We start from the raw sequence: 17,726 nt of genomic DNA on the forward strand, positions 1-17,726 counted from the left end.
CAGGGTACATTTGGGAAATTTGTTTCTTAACGAACAAAAATGTAACTCCATTGTACCTTTATTTCTGTAAACTACAATGTGTGCATACAGACTCAAAACAAGCGAGCGTGGCATTCCTTGAAGGTGCAACAAATAACTTTCTCCTACCACCACACTGACTGTTATTACATCCTAGCCCAATGTAAGCCCCATTGAACAAAACTGACATTGACATTTTTGTCATTTGGCACTTTTAATCCAAAGCAATTTACAAGTGCATAGGTTCAGGAGGGAGATCTAAGGTATAGTCTTAAAAGGTTTGTTTTTAGTCTGCGTCCAAATATGGGGAGGGATTCTGCTGCCCTGACAGTGGTAGGCAACTTCTGAGTCAAGCTCACCGAGCATGAACGTTAGACTCAATGTAACTTAATTGGTGTTGACTCTCTTACATACTCTCTTACTCAGCTACCCACTACAAATATATTCCATTCGGAGCTTATACAAATGAAAGAATCAAAGATCAAAGCTGCTAATTCCTGCTAATTGTGCTCCTAAAGTCCTGCTAATTGTAAATATTGGCTATTGTGAACATTGGCTGGTCTTCATTGTTTCATTTGAGGGCCTCTCTGAGCTGGGACACACAGTGCATGTTATAAACTGTAAAGCAGAATAAGTGAACACAAGTAGGTAAACTGACAGGTAACAGGAGGCACCCTGTACTCATGGGAAAGTCCATATTTGGCCACAAACATCAACCCTTATCCTTCTCTCACCTCTTCAGGATGTCGCTGAGAGGACTGTGCTATCCATCTCTCATCTCCTTTGCTTCCTTCTCCTTCATCACTCCATTCCTCACAGGCTGGGCTTGTGGGAGTTCCTGTCAGCCTGTCATTGGCCATTAGTCCATCTGATGCCAGATGAGGGATTGCTTGGCAGAATTCTGTAAGCTGCGAGTTTCGCCAAAGAAAGGAATCAAACAAGTCCTTCAGTAATGTCTCTGAGCTTGTGCATCATGGGTAATGGGATTGCCGTCTGATTGTCAGGGCTCCATGATTTATTCAGACCCCGTGGTCATGACCCCTTAAACAGCCATTGCCTTAAGACCGAGGGCAGTCAAGGAGACGGATAAAGATCTTTGTTTATCACTATAGGTCCTTAGCATTTACTCAAAACCAAAGTGGAGACTACAATAAATTGGATTTGATGCAGATAGATAGATTGCATTCATATTGCACTTTCCTTGACACTCAAAGCACTTTACAGACATGAGGGGGAATCTCGCCTCAATCACCACCAATGTGTAGCACCCTCCTGGGTGATGCACGACAGCCATTTTGCACCAGAACGCTCACCACACACCAGCTGAGGTGTTGCCTGTATCCAACACATGACCCAGCCCTTTCAATGACATCACCAATGATGATGATGCAAGGTAAAAACCCGATCTTGACTGTTTTATTTATTCTTCCCTGGTCAAATCAAGCAAACCAAGCAGCCCAAAGTCTTATGCCTGCTTTAGAGGCTAATCTGTGTATAAACGGTAAAGATGCCTACTTTTTCCAACAGGTGTGTCTTAAGGCCAAAATCCCTAATTTGGCAACTGTCTTGAAGCTTGAATTATCTGAATTTAGATCTGACTTCACTCTCTGCCCCCCTCCACAGCTTTCCCATGATCCTCAGATAGCTCCCTGTGTTCATCAGATGTAAAGAACAGATTTTTGGCACGCTCCATAGGAGAGCCACCGGTGGGAGTGGATCCACTCTTCTCCGAAGTGACTTTTACGTGGTTTCTGAACAGAAACAACGGCTTTCCTGGACAGAGTCCAGTCAGCTCTGTGCTTGAAATATGAACTTTTATTTAATTTTAAGGTTCTAATATACATTTTTAGAAATGATACACGAACAGTCACAGTCATAATGGGTCTCTTTAGCAGGGGTCCCATTGACTGCAAGCACAACGATGTGCTTATGAACTGTGACCATATGCTACAATGATTAGAAAAAGCTATAGGAAGGTAAGAATAGGTTTCCAGTCAGCTATATTTCAAACATATTTTACCCTACATTTTTTTGGTTGCCAGCTGTTTCTAATCAAATGCCACTCAGGATTGCAGCCACTATCAAAACTATTTTCTGCAGGTGTTAAGCCTATGAGATCATTTCCACATTCTGTTCAAATTAAATCAAGAAATCCAAGAGCCATGGATTTACAATTGATCTAGCAAATGAAAAATGTGAACAGTCTACAATGAAACATGAATTAGACTACTATGAATACTATATGACTATAAGATTATGAAAGGTGGGATGTGGGAATGCTTATCAAGCAACACAATTTCTGAAGGTAGCAAAAGCATGAAATATAGTTTGAAATATATAAAAAGATATATATAAAAACATTGTGCTTCTGCTCCACAGTGGTGTTGGCATACTTTCAGTACACTGCAAAATTTCTGTCTGAAACATATTAGCTTGTTTTAAGTTACTATTTGGTTGACAAGTTACATCTTCTTACCCCATTGGTAAATCTTGTAAATTTACCTCGTTGGCAATATTTGCTATTTAGCAAAAAAGTGATATAAATAAGATTTCAACACTAAAATTCTTGTTGAGGCTGACTTATGTTTTGTTTATTGCAGTGTACTCAAAAAAATATATAAAGCTGCTCCTTCATTATCTACACCATCTATCAGCTCACAGGACAAAGTCTGTTGTTTTCAGCATGTCAAAGGGAGATTTAAAGCGAGATATTCCCATCAGGCCTGTTTCTCCTGCTCCTTAGACTTCTTGTCCTCAGCACCGCCTCCACTGCCCAAGTCTTTCCCGTCCTCTTCTTCACCTTCACAACTCCCAAGATCCTCAGGGAAATAAATTCTGCTTGTTTCCTCCCAAAGAACGATGTTTGCTGTATGACGGAGCTCTCTGGCTGAGGTTGGAGGAGCGGGGGGTTTGGATTGGAGACGGAGAGAGTTTGAGACGGGTTCAAATTGGCAACGTGACGTAGCTCAACCACAGATGGGGGCGCCAATGGGTACTGGCAGGAGATTTGGGGGACCTGTTCTTCCTCTCTTCTCACCTCTCTCTGTCGGCCTTAGTTCCTATCTGATAAACCTGATTGAAGTTTTATTTATGTTTTTATCTGCCCATCGGACCTCGCAAATCCAATTAGCCCCAGCACCAAGGGCGAAAATTAAGGTTGGGGAAAACACAAGATGGATGGTCAGGTATAAAGGATTGCCTTGTTGGTTAGGTGAGACTTAGGAGGTGGATATGGAGTCTCTGTTGGGACTTCCTCTTAATGTCAGAGGTGGGAGGTGGAAAGGGAGAAGGAACTACATTACATTACATGTATGGCATTTTAGCAGACGCTCTTATCCAGAGCGACATACAGTTGATTAGACTAAGCAGGAGACAATCCTCCCCTGCTTAGTCAAATTAAGGGCCTTGCTCAAGGGCCCAACGGCTGTGCGGATCTTTTTGTGGCTACACCGTTGGATCGAACCACCGACCTTGCGGTTCCCAGTCATGTACTTTAACCACTACACTACAGGCCGCCCTAGGAACTTGGGCTGGGGTACCCATGTGAAAAACAATGGCACTCTGTAGGGTCCTCCCCAAAGGGTGTTCCCATCAGGACTGTGGGCTGCGTTTCTTCCAATATTCACGCCTGGCTTAGATACTATAGGTATCAGAAGTTTTGTCATCATTCCCATTGCGTTCGTTGGCATTTCAGAAACTTCCAAAATGTATAAAAATAAAAAAAATAAAAAATAAAAAGATGGTCTACGAGAGAAATTAATGGCATTTTCTTTTCTTTTTTTCTCTGACTACCCATGCAGAAAGGTCCAGAGTTGGAGAATGTTTACTTGCAACCTAACTCCTCATGCAGATGTTCAGTGTCTGGGATTATCTACATCAAAATCATCATAATCTCTACCACGTGTGCTATGCCTGTCCTGACAATACTACTCTATCCTTTGACAGACATGACTACAGTTCCCTGATGTGATTCAAACGCTCCAAACCCAGTCCTGGGGTCCATGTTGTGCCTGCTGGTCTTTGTTCTAGCCTGTCTCGATTAATTTGGGTCTCCGAAAACATGCCTTGTCCTATTTTCTCAATTTTGGAATTCCCAGTCATATTAATCTCTGCTATTGATTCAACTGTCAGCTCAACTTTCAGCTGTGATGAGCCACGTAACCCTGGGCAACTGAAACCCTCCCTGGATGACGCTAGGTACAACTGAGTTGTCGCTGAGTTGGCAATGCGTTCTTGCCTCTTGTACAGTGTAAATGGACTGCATTCATATAGCACTTTCATCCAAAATGCTTTACAATTAATGCCTCTCATTCTCCCATTGACACACACACCAACGGCGATGGGCTTCCATGCAAGGCACCGACCAGGTCGGCGGGAGCTATTGGGGGTCAGTTAAGATTGGGGATTTGTGCCATTATGAGTCTGAGAAATAATCATTTTAAAAAAACAAAAAACAGACATGTATGTCAAACTATTTTAAGAGTAGGTTTTTGGAATGTTTTTTGGTTTGTTCAAAATTCTAAGTCAGCGTTCTAAAAGTCCATTGCTTTAAAATTCAAGATGGCAAACATTTGCAGCAAACTATGTTTGCAGCAAACAGATGCTGTTGTTTGAGTTTCAATAAAAATTCCATTTAGTTTGCCACAAACTCCTTTTTTAAATAAATGGATGTGACTTGGGGCCAACAATGCTAGCTTGCTGATTAGCTGCTTACCAGGGATTTTGGGTAAGAACAAATATTACATTGATTAAACAACCAAACGCTTGTCAACTTGTGTTCACTCGATGTTTTCCCCTTTGGAGGCCATTTTGGTTGGCTAACGTCAGGTAGCATCTAGTTAATGTTAGATCAGCATTATGATGCTCATTTATGAACATAATAATCCCATGTTTGTGGTCTCACACCCTAAAGGGCTAAGGCCAGGCCTCTGTCAGCAGGCAGTTGGGCTAATTGCAAGTGGCAGGCTGCAGGGGACGCAAACATTTGAATGTTTCCGAGAGGAACCACGCAGGCTCTCCGGGGGCCATCTTGTTTTTTGTATCGGTGCCAATCTCATTACAGTCCCTCTGTCCTCCTCCCTAGCCCGTTTCATACTGGAGTTGGTCCTGTGCCATTGATCTGTTGAGAAGATTTACTGCTAGACCTGATATGCGGGGTCTGGACGGGTGCCAGTGAGTGACAACTTCTTCCCCCCTGGGAGGGGGTGCGGGTGGGGGTTACAGGCCCCTGGGTAAGACTGTTCTGCTCCAGTGTGGCATAAAAAGGGCCAGGACGGCCCAGCCCTGTTCCAGGAGAGCTGCAGGATTTTCTTGTTTTTGCTGTTACTCAGAACTGAATTGCTCTATGGAAGCACGGCTAGCTCACCTGCGCTCATGAGTCTGAATGGATTGCTGATTTTAAGGACACACTTGAGCCTACAGTATTTGAGGTTGCACTTAGGCGGCCTGTATCGTAGTGCTTAAGGTACATGACTGGGACCCGCAAGGTCGGTGGTTCTAATCCTGGTGTAGCCACAGTAAGATCCACATAGCTGTTGGGCCTTTGAGTAAGGCCCTTAACCCCGCATTGCTCCAGGGGAGGGTTGTCTCCTGCTTAGTGTAATCAACTGTACGTCGCTCTGGATAAGAGCGTCTGCCAAATGCCATAAATGTAATGTGACACCATGAGCACATTAGGGGGGTGCCTAATGCAGATCTGTAGTGTAGGTGTATATATATGTAACTGTTTCCTCACAATCTCTTTGTCTTTGTATGCTTGTGTGTGTGTGCTTGTGTGTTTACGTACATATGTATGTACATGTGTGCTTGTGTGTGTGCATGTGTATATGTGTGGGTTTGTGTGCTTGTGCTTGTGTGTGTGTGTGTGTGTGTGTGTGTGCTTGTGTGTGTGTATATGTGTGGGTTTGTGTGCTTGTGTGTGTGTGTGTGTCTGTGTGTGTGTGTGTGTGTGTGTGTGTGTGTGTGTGTGTGTGTGTGTGTGTGTGTGTGTGTGTGTGTGGAGATTTCCATATGATTGAAGACAGTGGTGGGGCAAAAAGCCTCCGTGGAGTAAATTCCCTAAATCCCAGGGGGAACACAAGCTGAAGGAAAGAGCAAAGGCGCCACCACTATGTCCGCATTTTAAGGCTCCCCGGGAATTCAGAGAAACGGACATCTGTGTGTACTCCTCCAGAAACCAGCCGCTGAAAACATATGCCAGGTGTTCAAAATTAAATACTGCATATTGCTGTCTTTGGCCCAAAGCAACCATTTATTTAATTATTTGTTTATTCACTTAGTACTTACTAACTTATTTCGAAAAATTGCCGTGAAACCTTTGGTGACTTAATATGTAGTATTTGAAATGTAATGTTCAGATATCTGTATACGCTATCGCCACAGTATGCGCATTGTGATGTTCATAAATAACCAGGAGAGGGCGGACTTTGCCCTGTTTTTCTCTTACAGCGCTCAGGAGGCTTGCCCGTGTGACTCAGATACAAAAAGTATTTTAACGCCTCTTGTTATTCATTGGGCATAACGTCCAATCAAACTGTGATGGTGCCATTGCCGGCATTTTCTTCATTAGGTTATTCTGTCCTGTCCGCAGAACTGGTTTATCCACTTCATAGCCCGTTTGCAACCAACCCGGAACAGTATGCTATTACACTCAAGTCATGCCAGTTTGCAATTATTAATCGCAAAAGCCGCCACTTTGACTCAAGCAAATTAGAGAATGAAAGCACTCCCCCCCCCCCCCCCCCCCCCCTCCAAAAAAACAACAAAAAAAAAAAACGTTTTTTTCCCACAGGTCTAATTGTATCTTGCCTATGCGACGAATCATAAAATACCTAAAGTATAATGAACTTAGGAGAAGTTTATTCAGGTCTCACATGCAGTCTGATTTAAATGTGACCCCTCCCCCTGCTGTCGGTGTGCTTACATGGTAAGTAGCACTCTCTCGCCCTCGGGTTCTGGCACGCATACCCCATACGCGCTGTTGACAGTCTGTGTTCTTTTATCCAGCACGATGGGACGCGCATTTTTTCCACGGGTAGAGCCCGCCCCCGTATAGCACAGTCTGGGAGCAGGAGAGCATTAGTTCTGCTCTACACAATCAGTCCAGCTGGGGTTACGTAATTTAGGAGCGCGTTTTAGGACTGTCTGCTCTGTGTGGGACTACCGCTACGCACCGCTCACCGAGTAGGACAAGACCGTAATGGAAAGAACGCAGACCACATACAGTTATTACGTAAGCCCCTACTGTTCGCCGCAGGTTGTTTTGCATTGTGTTCTTAAATCCCTTTTCTGAACAGCGCCCTAATCATGCCCTCCTGACCAGCTCCATACTCAACATGGTTTGACCAGTTCAAGCTATGTTTTGAAACAGCAGGTAGCTGGCAATTGCAAGATGGTCAAGCTGGATTTTACACCAGGGTGCTGTTATGTTTTCAGAACCGTATCTACCGTCGGGTGCTAAAGTGTAAGTCAGAGTTTCAAAGGGATTGCCAGCTTTTTAACACGTTTCACATCACTGGTAAAACCGGTCGCTGCGTCATAACGCAAATATGGGAAGAGGCAAAGGCAGGTGTGTGAACGGCACGGAGGTGGACTGACAGTTCCGTTGGCACCAGCTCCACACACTCTGACACGTTATTAATAATTGTGGAATGTCGGCCAGAGAATGACATCTCGTCTCATTTTTCAGCCCGCCTTCCCAGTTGAGGAACATAATCCCAGTTCTAACAACCGCTCCGTGCGCAGCCTTGACCTTTCTCGTTTCCCTTAAAATCTTTTGTTGTTTTTTTGTCAGCTATTTTTTCTATACGTTTTCCTTCTTGTCTTCCGTTTTTCGCACTTGAGTTTCCCCCCCCCCCCCATTTTTTAAAGAGTTCTTCTTTTACTTTTGTTTCACTTCTTCCTCCATCTTTCCGTAGTTTGGAGTTTGTCTATCCGGAGTCTTGCAACTTTTAACTCGTTCATATTCCCGTTGCTCCTCGGAACCACGGGGCCATGCCCGTCGCCTCGGTGACTGCGCTCGTCCGGAATGGCCACGGGCGACTCGCCATGCGGTTGCTGGGGCAACCGAGCAAGCTGGAGCCAAACAAGATCGGAGAAAGCCTGGGGCTGTCCCGCCGCTCGCCCTCCTCCCCGACACCGCCGCTGCAGCCGGAGCCGCGGCTAATGGGAAGGCGGAGCCTGGAGGGCACCGGCTGTGGCGGAGGATTTCCCGCTGGCCCTTACCGACCCACCCCCTTCCGCAATAAAAGCCCCCCCGGACTCGGCATCCTCAGCATCATCAGAATCGCCTCCCCCACTCTGCACCTCCCCTCCTCCTGCTCCTGCAGAGCCATCAGCTGTTCTGCCTCTCTCTCCCGCTCCTGTGGACGGCACAGGAACGCAGGCAGGAAGATGTCCTCGAAGCTGGGTTCCAGCAACCCCCCGGCCAAATCCAAATTCCGGAAGAGGGGCAGCCTGCAGATTAACGCCAGCCCCGGTGAGTTGAGGGGGCCCCTGGGGGGGTGGGACAGGGGATGTTTGGTGGTGGCTCAGGGGCCGGCAGCGCTCACTGCGGGCAGCGATGGAGGGATGGAGGGATGGAGGGATGGAGGGGGAGGGAGAGAGAGTGCAGATACCGCTGCGGTGCTGTGGGATGAGGCGAGTGAAAAAGGAAAGCAGAATCCGATCAGTGGAGCTGGAGACTCGAGCAGCTGCTGCCTAGAAGTTACTCGCCATCAGTGAATGTGCTTGAGAAAGCATTTGAGACTGTGTTTGCGAGAGTGATTGTTCTTTTGATAAGTTGTTGTTCCAGTGGCGTTTTTATTTTCTTTTTTTTAGGTTTTGGTCACATTCCTCATTTTTATTCTTTGTACGCTCGGCTGAATGGGCATGTACTTTCAGCAGCATGAATGTCAGTTATTTTTTTTTTACAAGGCTATAGTTAACCTCCCTGATGAAAACTGGCCTAGCCTGTCAGCTGCACCGGTGTTAGTCTTAAAGGCGTATTACACTTGAGAACTTGTACTTTATTTGCTGACTATACAGAGTCTCCCGAAACAGGTGATTGGCTGCATATGACTGTGGTTAGCATGGGGTAGTGCAGTTTTAGGAGGGAAATTGTGGTGTACAGAGATGAGTGTAGTACCAGGAAGGGGTTAGTGTTTTATCAGGAGGGGGTTAGTGGAATATCAGGAGGAGGTTAGTGGAGTATCAGGAGGGGGTTAGTGGAGTATCAGAAGGGGGTTAGTGGAGTATCAGGAGGAGGTTAGTGGAGTATCATGATGGGGTTAGTGGAGTATCAGGAGGGGGTTAGTGGAGTATCAGGAGGGGGTTAGTGGAGTATCAGGAGGAGGTTAGAGGAGTATCAGAAGGGGGTTAGTGGATTATCAGGAGGAGGTTAGTGGAGTATCAGGAGGAGGTTAGTGGAGTATCAGGATGGGGTTAGTGGAGTACCAGGAGGGGGTTAGTGGTGTACAGGGGTTAGTGTAATAACATCAGGCCTAACGAAGAGAGGCAGTCTGTTGCCTGTCACCCTTTAGCTGAGACCGAGGCACAGAGAGCGGCAGTTGGGTGGAGGACCTGAGTGACCAGGGCACAGACCTGTGGTGTGCTTTAAACAAAGTCCTTTAAAAAATAACAAGATTTTAAAATGATTTCTAAAACTGACCGGGTGTCAGTGCAGAACGGATGAGATGCGGCCTCATTTTTTCATACCAGTTAAAAGCCTTGCAGCGGCATTCTGTACTAGCTTTAGGTGGAGGAGGGATATCTGGCTAAGACCCAGGTTCAGGGAGTTACAGTAGTCTAGGCAAGATGAGATTAAAGACTTGGCTTTAGCTCCGAGGGAAAAGAAACTGGTTTTAAGAACAGAATTAATTTGTAAAAATCAAATTTATGGATGGAATAAAAAATGTTGGTTTAACAGTCTGTGTTCTTTCACCCAGCATAATGGGAGGCACATTTTTCACACCTAGGTTTTTGGAATGGGGTTTGACAACAACAATAGTCGTCCTAGGTCATGGAGAAACCTCTAAGAGAGTCAGGTGGGCCAAAAAGGATGCCCTCAACCTAGCTTTCATTTAGCAGGAGAAAGCTTTTAGCCATTCCGTCTTGTCAGAAAGATGATTAGACAGGTTCCTAAGAGAAGACTTGCCATTAGATTTCAATTAAAAAGTTACAGCTGAGTGTCGTCTGCATAAGAGTGGAAAGAAACATTGCATTTCTCAAATATAGAATCTAGCGGGAGCGTGTATTGGCAGAAAATAATGGGGGACAGCATTAAGGTCCAACACAACTGAGGGGCTTAGTGATGTTCAGTACTGATGGGCTTAGTGATGTTCAGTGGTTAGTGTAGTACCAGGAGGTGATAGTGTAGTGCCAGGAGGGGTTACTGTATGACCAAGAGGGGATTAGTTGTGTACAGTGGTTAGTGTAGTACCAGGAGGGGATTAGTTGTGTACAGTGGTTAATGTAGAACCAGGAGGGGATTAGTTGTGTACAGTGGTTAGTGTAGAACCAGAGTGGCTATTGTAATAAAAGGAGGGGTTAGTGCAAGGGTGTCAAACTCCAGTCCTGGAGGGCTGCAGTGTCTGCTGGTTTTTGTTGTGTTACCAGAAGGGCATTAGTGGTGTACACTGGGTAATGTAGTACTAGATAGGCATTAGTGGGGTACACTGGGTAGTGTAGTACCAGAAGGGCATTAGTGGGGTACACTGGGTAGTGTAGTACCAGAAGGGCATTAGTGGTCTACACTGGGTAGTGTAGTACCAGAAGGGCATTAGTGGGGTACACTGGGTAGTGTAGTACCAGGAGAGCATTAGTGGTGCACACTGGGTAGTGTAGTACCAGAAGGGCATTAGTGGGGTACACTGGGTAGTGTAGTACCAGGAGAGCATTAGTGGGGTACACTGGGTAGTGTGGTACCAGGAGGGCATTACTGGGGTACACTGGGTAGTGTAGTAACAGAAGGGCATTAGTGGTCTACACTGGGTAGTATAGTACCAGAAGGGCATTAGTGGGGTACACTGGGTAATGTAGTACCAGGAGGGCAGTAGTGGTGCACACTGGGTAGTGTAGTACCAGAAGGGCATTAGGGGGGTACACTGGGAAGTGTCGTACCAGGAGAGCATTAGTGGGGTACACTGCGTAGTGTAGTACCAGGAGGGCATTACTGGGGTACACTGGGTAGTGTAGTACCAGGAGGGCAGTAGTGGTGCACACTGGGTAGTGTAGTACCAGAAGGGCATTAGTGGGGTACACTGGGTAATGTAGTACCAGGAGGGCAGTAGTGGTGCACACTGGGTAGTGTAGTACTAGAAGGGCATTAGTGGTCTACACTGTACAGGAGAGTGGGTGACTGCAGTTAAAAGCTGTACAGAGGCACATTGTCTGGAGTTTGTATTATCAAAGCACAAATCTTAGTGTACTCAGAGGCAATACACAGCAATCATTCAAAGCAAATACAGTACAGAACAGCTTCATGAATTTCAAAGGCAAAAAAATGGGGGAAAGTTGACACGTACAAGCATTCGTTCATTTATTTTATTTAAATAACTTGTCTTAGACGTTTTGCTGTGAAGATATTCTGAAACATTGTGAGTAATTGTTAGACTGCCTTGGGGAATGTTGCCTGATGGAGAATTAAGGGTCTGTATGGTCAGGAATAAAGGAGATTTGGGACAAGGCTACATGAAAGAACAGGGCTTTGCAAGGCTGCCTTTATTATGCCTGAACCTCTGCTGAAAACATCATGCTTATCCATCCTTTTCTCCTGGCTCCAGTCCGTACATGGCGTTCAAGCACACTCTGATGAATAATTGAAGCATGTCCTAGAAAAAAAAAAAACATCTCAAAGCCTTTTTTTCCCCCAGATTGAAAAAAAAAAAATATGTTATTGAGAAAATCTCCTGTAATTAAATCCTGGAGTCTGGCTTGCCTCGCATTTGACACAGTTCTATACAGGGAATGGATCAGAATTTGAAAGAATCGATCGATTTTCAATAACGTATAATTTATGCCATGATGGCAAAGACAGACAGAAATAGGCGGAAGGTCAGAGTTATTGGTCGGAGCGGCCCTGGATCACGGAAGAGGCCCTGTTTTCGGGAGATGCGCTGCCATTATGTAGGACTGTGCTTATACAGGATTATGGCTTAGCGATAAAGAAGGATATTAGCTGGCTGTGAGAGCTAGAACGAGACAGACATTACTGTTATTTCCCCCCTCAATAACTCCAAATAAAGCAATTTCATGGTATTAAAAAATGAGGACACATTTGATATTTTCACTGGGTAATAGGTGGCGTGTTATGATTGATGAATGTCCACAACAATGCTTTCTTTGGAAATATGTCGACTACTTCTTGTGTATATTATTTGTTGTCCAAATGGCCAGGAAAAAATGTGACATTGTTGCGATTGTTGAGTTGTTAGGAGTCTGGTTGTTTCAGTTGGTTTGCCTTCAACGGTGGTACTCTGTGTTTGAAAAATAACTGCCGGAACTTAGGAAGTTCACAGCTTGTTAGCAGACAGTGATAATGACAGAGGTGCAGGATAGACCATAAACGCCCTTCCAGGCTTTACTGCGCTCCTGTTTCTGGAAACTTGTTTAAAAAAGTTTACACAATTCTAATCCATCATGTCACCTGTGAGTCCTTTATCCTTCTGGGTCTTTTATTCTGGGACCACAGCCTCTTGAAAAAACGTATGAGAGCCACAGCTGCCTCTTAGAAATGAGCTTGGGCCCCGGCGGCGCTCCGTGGTGTGAATAATTAATCGCTCGAGAGCTCGCTCGTTGCGGCAGGTCCCCTACTCTTCCTCTCCTTCTTCGCTTGACTATGCCCAGAGGGCGTACCACGAATTCTGCCACACACATACCGAACCGGAGCCTTATCACAGCTGCCACAGTGATGGCGTGTTTATCCGGAAGAAAGCGTTTGTCACTCCCCTGCCAGTTAGTCCAGAATCAGCTCAGGAAACACGTGTCAGATAGTGTAAGGCGTCCCCATAGGCTTGGGTATTGTGCAGTGAACTGCAGTTTGCCTGAATATATCACTCTCTCTCTCTCTCTCTCTCTCTCTCTCTCTCATTCTCACCCAGAAAGAGAGTTGTCCACAGAGAGTTGTGAGTCAGGCCACAGTCTTTCCTGGACATTGCCAGCACCTGTCCATATGTGGGATGTTCTGTATGGACTGTGGGCTCTCTCTGGCCTTACTGAACCAAGTGAACCAAGTGAGTCGTTCGAAAGAGTCGCTCTTCTGACTGAACGAATCGAAAGTGAACGAGTCAGTGAAAAGAATCGCACTGCACGCCACAATCTCAGATACAGAGCTAGTGACCCGTCCCGCCTCCCTCTCTCCTGCTCCTTCTCCCGAACCCACCGCCTCTGTAATGGATTTAATTAACCCCTGGCAATAATAGAACAGAAACCTCTTCTCCTCACAGCCTACTGTGTTGCCTCTCCCTGTTGGTGCATTATGTTCACTGTAAGGGAACAGCAGTGACAGGCTGGTGTGTTGCCTCTCCCTGTTGGTGCGTTATGTTCACTGTAAGGGAACAGCAGTGACAGGCTGGTGTGTTGCCTCTCCCTGTTGGTGCGTTATGTTCACTGTAAGGGAACAGCAGTGACAGGCTGGTGTGTTGCCTCTCCCTGTTGGTGCGTTATGTTCACTGTAAGGGAACAGCAGTGACAGGCTGGTGTGTTGCCTCTCCCTGTTGGTGCGTTATGTTCACTGTAAGGGAACAGCAGTGACAGGCTGGTGTGTTGCCTCTCCCTGTTGGTGCGTTATGTTCACTGTAAGGGAACAGCAGTGACAGGCTGGTGTGTTGCCTCTCCCTGTTGGTGCGTTATGTTCACTGTAAGGGAACAGCAGTGACAGGCTGGTGTGTTGCCTCTCCCTGTTGGTGCGTTATGTTCACTGTAAGGGAACAGCAGTGACAGGCTGGTGTGTTGCCTCTCCCTGTTGGTGCGTTATGTTCACTGTAAGGGAACAGCAGTGACAGGCTGGTGTGTTGCCTCTCCCTGTTGGTGCGTTATGTTCACTGTAAGGGAACAGCAGTGACAGGCTGGTGTGTTGCCTCTCCCTGTTGGTGCGTTATGTTCACTGTAAGGGCACAGCAGTGACAGGCTGGTGTGTTGCCTCTCCCTGTTGGTGCGTTATGTTCACTGTAAGGGAACAGCAGTGACAGGCTGGTGTGTTGCCTCTCCCTGTTGGTGCGTTATGTTCACTGTAAGGGAACAGCAGTGACAGGCTGGTGTGTTGCCTCTCCCTGTTGGTGCGTTATGTTCACTGTAAGGGAACAGCAGTGACAGGCTGGTGTGTTGCCTCTCCCTGTTGGTGCGTTATGTTCACTGTAAGGGCACAGCAGTGACAGGCTGGTGTGTTGCCTCTCCCTGTTGGTGCGTTATGTTCACTGTAAGGGCACAGCAGTGACAGGCTGGTGGCTGGGCTGTGTCTGTGCACCCGGGGATAGCAGCAGGCTAACAACCTAGCCTAAACTGGGCCAGTAATTCAGAGGCTGCAGATTCAAATCCCAGAGATGGTGCACTTGAATTGGTCAATTAGGAAGGGTGCATGAACTGAATTGCATCAGTGGATGTACAGGTGAGTGTCTGTCTGAGTGTGTGTGAGTGTGAGTGTGAGTGGGACTTGATTGACTTTTGGCAGGAGTTCTTAATCAGTGAGGCATTCAGAGAGCAGGAGGGGGAAGCTGAAGAATCGATGTGTGTTTCTACGTACAGTGAGCACTGGGGCTTTAACACACAGGCAGCATTGCTAATGTACACAACCCAAAGACAAAAGGCAAATGTGAGCAGTCAAAAGCTCATTTTCAGTGCTTATGTTTGTAGAGCCCACATTTTGATCCATGCTCTTTGTACAGATCTGTGTTTGTTACATCTGTGAAGTATGGACAAAACATGTTTGTTTACCTGTGATTGTGAAAATTACAGCATAAACTCTGCTTCACTACCAGCGAAGGGTCATCTGGGTTCCTTGTAGGCCTTACATAGTACAGTAACATGATATTTACTTTTCAGGAACTTTCATTTCTGGCTAGCCAAGCACCGATTGGCTGATTTGTAGAAGGCTTCAGTTAGATGCTGGCCAATCATGGAGGTAGGTGCCTCTGTTCCAGCCTCTGCCCCATGCTGATTGGCTCCTGGATTAGAAATTGACACTGGCAGGTGTGCGATTGAACAACAGAGTGGTGAGGGAGGAGAGCTTGGTGTCCTTCAGACGCAACCAGCAGCCGTGTCACTCCTGTTTACCCATAATGCTGTTTTTGTGGTGCCCTGCTGAAAAAAAAAAAAATAAATAATAATTCAAGCTAGGTTTTGAAAGAGCTGGTAAAATATTAAAAAATATATATTAAAAAAAATAATAATAAGAAAAAAAAGAAAAAAAAAGAAAGAGCTGGTAGCTGGTAATTTCAAGATGGTCATAGCTGGATTTTGTAGCTGGGTATTGCTATCAGACCCTAGATCTTGGGTTTAACAGTGACAGGCCGTTTAACAGACTATCTAAAGCCAGAATAACCTGCACATACCTGCCTTGGACACATTACATTCGTAGAGCACCATTGTCTGTTGGAGTCTGTTTGGAGGTCTGTTCCTCTCAGCTGGAGTCTGTTGTTCATTTTCCTTCAGGCGTTGTAAGACCCACAGTATGAAAGTGGAGAGGGAACGGGGGACAGAGGGAGAGGGAGCGAGACACAGACAGACACAGATCTGACAAACACATCGACACACACAGACAGTTCCTATCCTGCAGCCACCTGCCATTTCTAAAGGAACTCATTACAGTGAGTGGATGGGCAGGGTTATGGAACAGAAGATGAAAATCAGGATGAGATGGATCAGTGCATCTCTATTGTTTTGGAACAGACTTCTAGCTCTGTTTCTGTATTGCGGTTAGAGAGCAATGCCTCCCTGTGGCTTTTATTAAGTCATATTTTTTATGTGGCATAATTACCATTGATGCCCGCACTCTCACACCCTACAAACTACATTTGGCATCACTTGGAATACACATTCCCGTTACATTTGGGCTTAATAAATTCTCAAAGTCATGAAGTTCATCTGTGAGTGTGATAAACTTACCAAGACAAGCTGCTGGATAAGCATGCCCGTTAACCTGTAAAGATACGGAATTTAGCCTGTTTACTGATGAGCAATGGTGGCCACCAGAGGGCGCTGTAGTATGCTGAAAAATGCGCACACTCACAACAGCCTTTTAGTTATGTGTCCCTCTGTTATATCCACACTCCTGTGAGTGTCTCCCTCTTATGGTGTGACTTTAGTCATTTCTCATGACATGACTGTAGTGTGTCCCTTTCTTATGACATGACTACAGTGTGTCCCCTTCTTATGACATGACTACAGTGTGTCCTTTTCTTATGACATGACTACAGTGTGTCCTTTTCTTATGACATGACTACAGTGTGTCCTTTTCTTATGACATGACTACAGTGTGTCCTTTTCTTATGACATGACTACAGTGTGTCCCCTTCTTATGACATGACTACAGTGTGTCCTTTTCTTATTACATCTTGTTTTTCCAAATGCTCCAAATGCCCACTGCTGCCACAATAGGTGTCAGAACGCAGCCCTGGAGGCTTGCAGGGTCTTCTGGGTTGTCATGTGCTCAAGTGCATTTTAAACATGTAAGAAGAAAATGGAAGGCCTCTTGAACTCTATGAAATTTATGTTTACAGGAATGGCATCTGTCAGAAATGCATGAAATATATTCTATTTTCAGGAATCCAGAGCTAGTCTGAACCCAGAACCTCTGCAGTGACTACTTTTTAAATGAATCTGTGACACCTATCAGTTTGGTTGTAGTGTATTGGCACAGTGTATCCTGTGGTGATATCTGTTTATTTGTATCTGTTTACTCACTACTATTCAGTGTGTGTATGATCTGTATTGTAATTGTGATAATAAGGGAATGTTTGTCCAGCTGAAATAATGCCATCATAGACAGATTAGATGAGCCAATCATAGTACAAGCGATTGATTGTCTAAAGAGTCCACACAGGTAATTCTCAAAGTCTCAAGTCTAAATTGGTTAGCGATCGGAGGACTGGAGTCTGACCACCCTGAGGGATAATATAAGGGCTGGCATGGACAAATTATTTGACAATTTTCCAAAGAGCATCTTGTCATTTTACTGAATGCTTGGCTTTTGTCTTCAAGTGCCTCCATAAATATTCAATAGCATTGAGGTCAGGTGACTTTGGATTACAAAGCACTCATCACTCATTGCTCTTCAAGTAGTTATTGTAAAGCTTTAAAGTAAATTTAATTTGTTTTACATTTTTCAAAATCCCAGATTTGGCGGCACGGATGGTGCAGTGGGTAGCACTGCCGCCTCACAGCAAGGAGGTCCTGGGTTCGAATCCCCGTCGGCCGGGGCCTCTTTGTGCGGAGTTTGCATGTTCTCCCCGTGTCTGCGTGGGTTTCTTCCAGGTACTCCGGTTTCCTCCCACAATCCAAAGACATGCAGGTTAGGCTGATTGGAGAGTCCAAATTGCCCGTAGGTATGAGTGTGTGAGTGAATGGTTTGTGTGCCCTGCGATGGACTGGCGACCTGTCCAGGGTGTATTCCTGCCTTTCGCCCAATGTATGCTGGGATAGGCTCCAGCCCTCCTGCGACCCTGTTCAGGATAAGCAGGTTAGGATAATGAATGAATGAATGAAAATCCCAGATTTTCAATATGGTCTCAGACGTT

The 17,726-nt window shown here is 45.6% G+C and overlaps 1 protein-coding gene across 2 annotated transcripts in view; it reads left to right on the forward strand.

Annotated features, from left to right (window-relative positions):
- Window positions 1–8,285: 8,285 nt before the first annotated feature.
- ampd2b (adenosine monophosphate deaminase 2b) overlaps window positions 8,286–17,726 on the forward strand; it is a 55,910-nt gene continuing 46,469 nt past the window's right edge. For both annotated transcript variants that reach the window (XM_061257984.1, XM_061257985.1), the window contains exon 1: window positions 8,286–8,494. In XM_061257984.1, the coding sequence (XP_061113968.1) occupies window positions 8,410–8,494 (85 nt within the window). In that variant the 5' untranslated portion in view covers window positions 8,286–8,409. The remainder of the gene's footprint in view (window positions 8,495–17,726) is intronic.

Source organism: Conger conger, chromosome 10 (assembly GCF_963514075.1).
Source record: "Conger conger chromosome 10, fConCon1.1, whole genome shotgun sequence".
In the NCBI taxonomy this organism is placed as follows: Eukaryota; Metazoa; Chordata; class Actinopteri; order Anguilliformes; family Congridae; genus Conger; species Conger conger.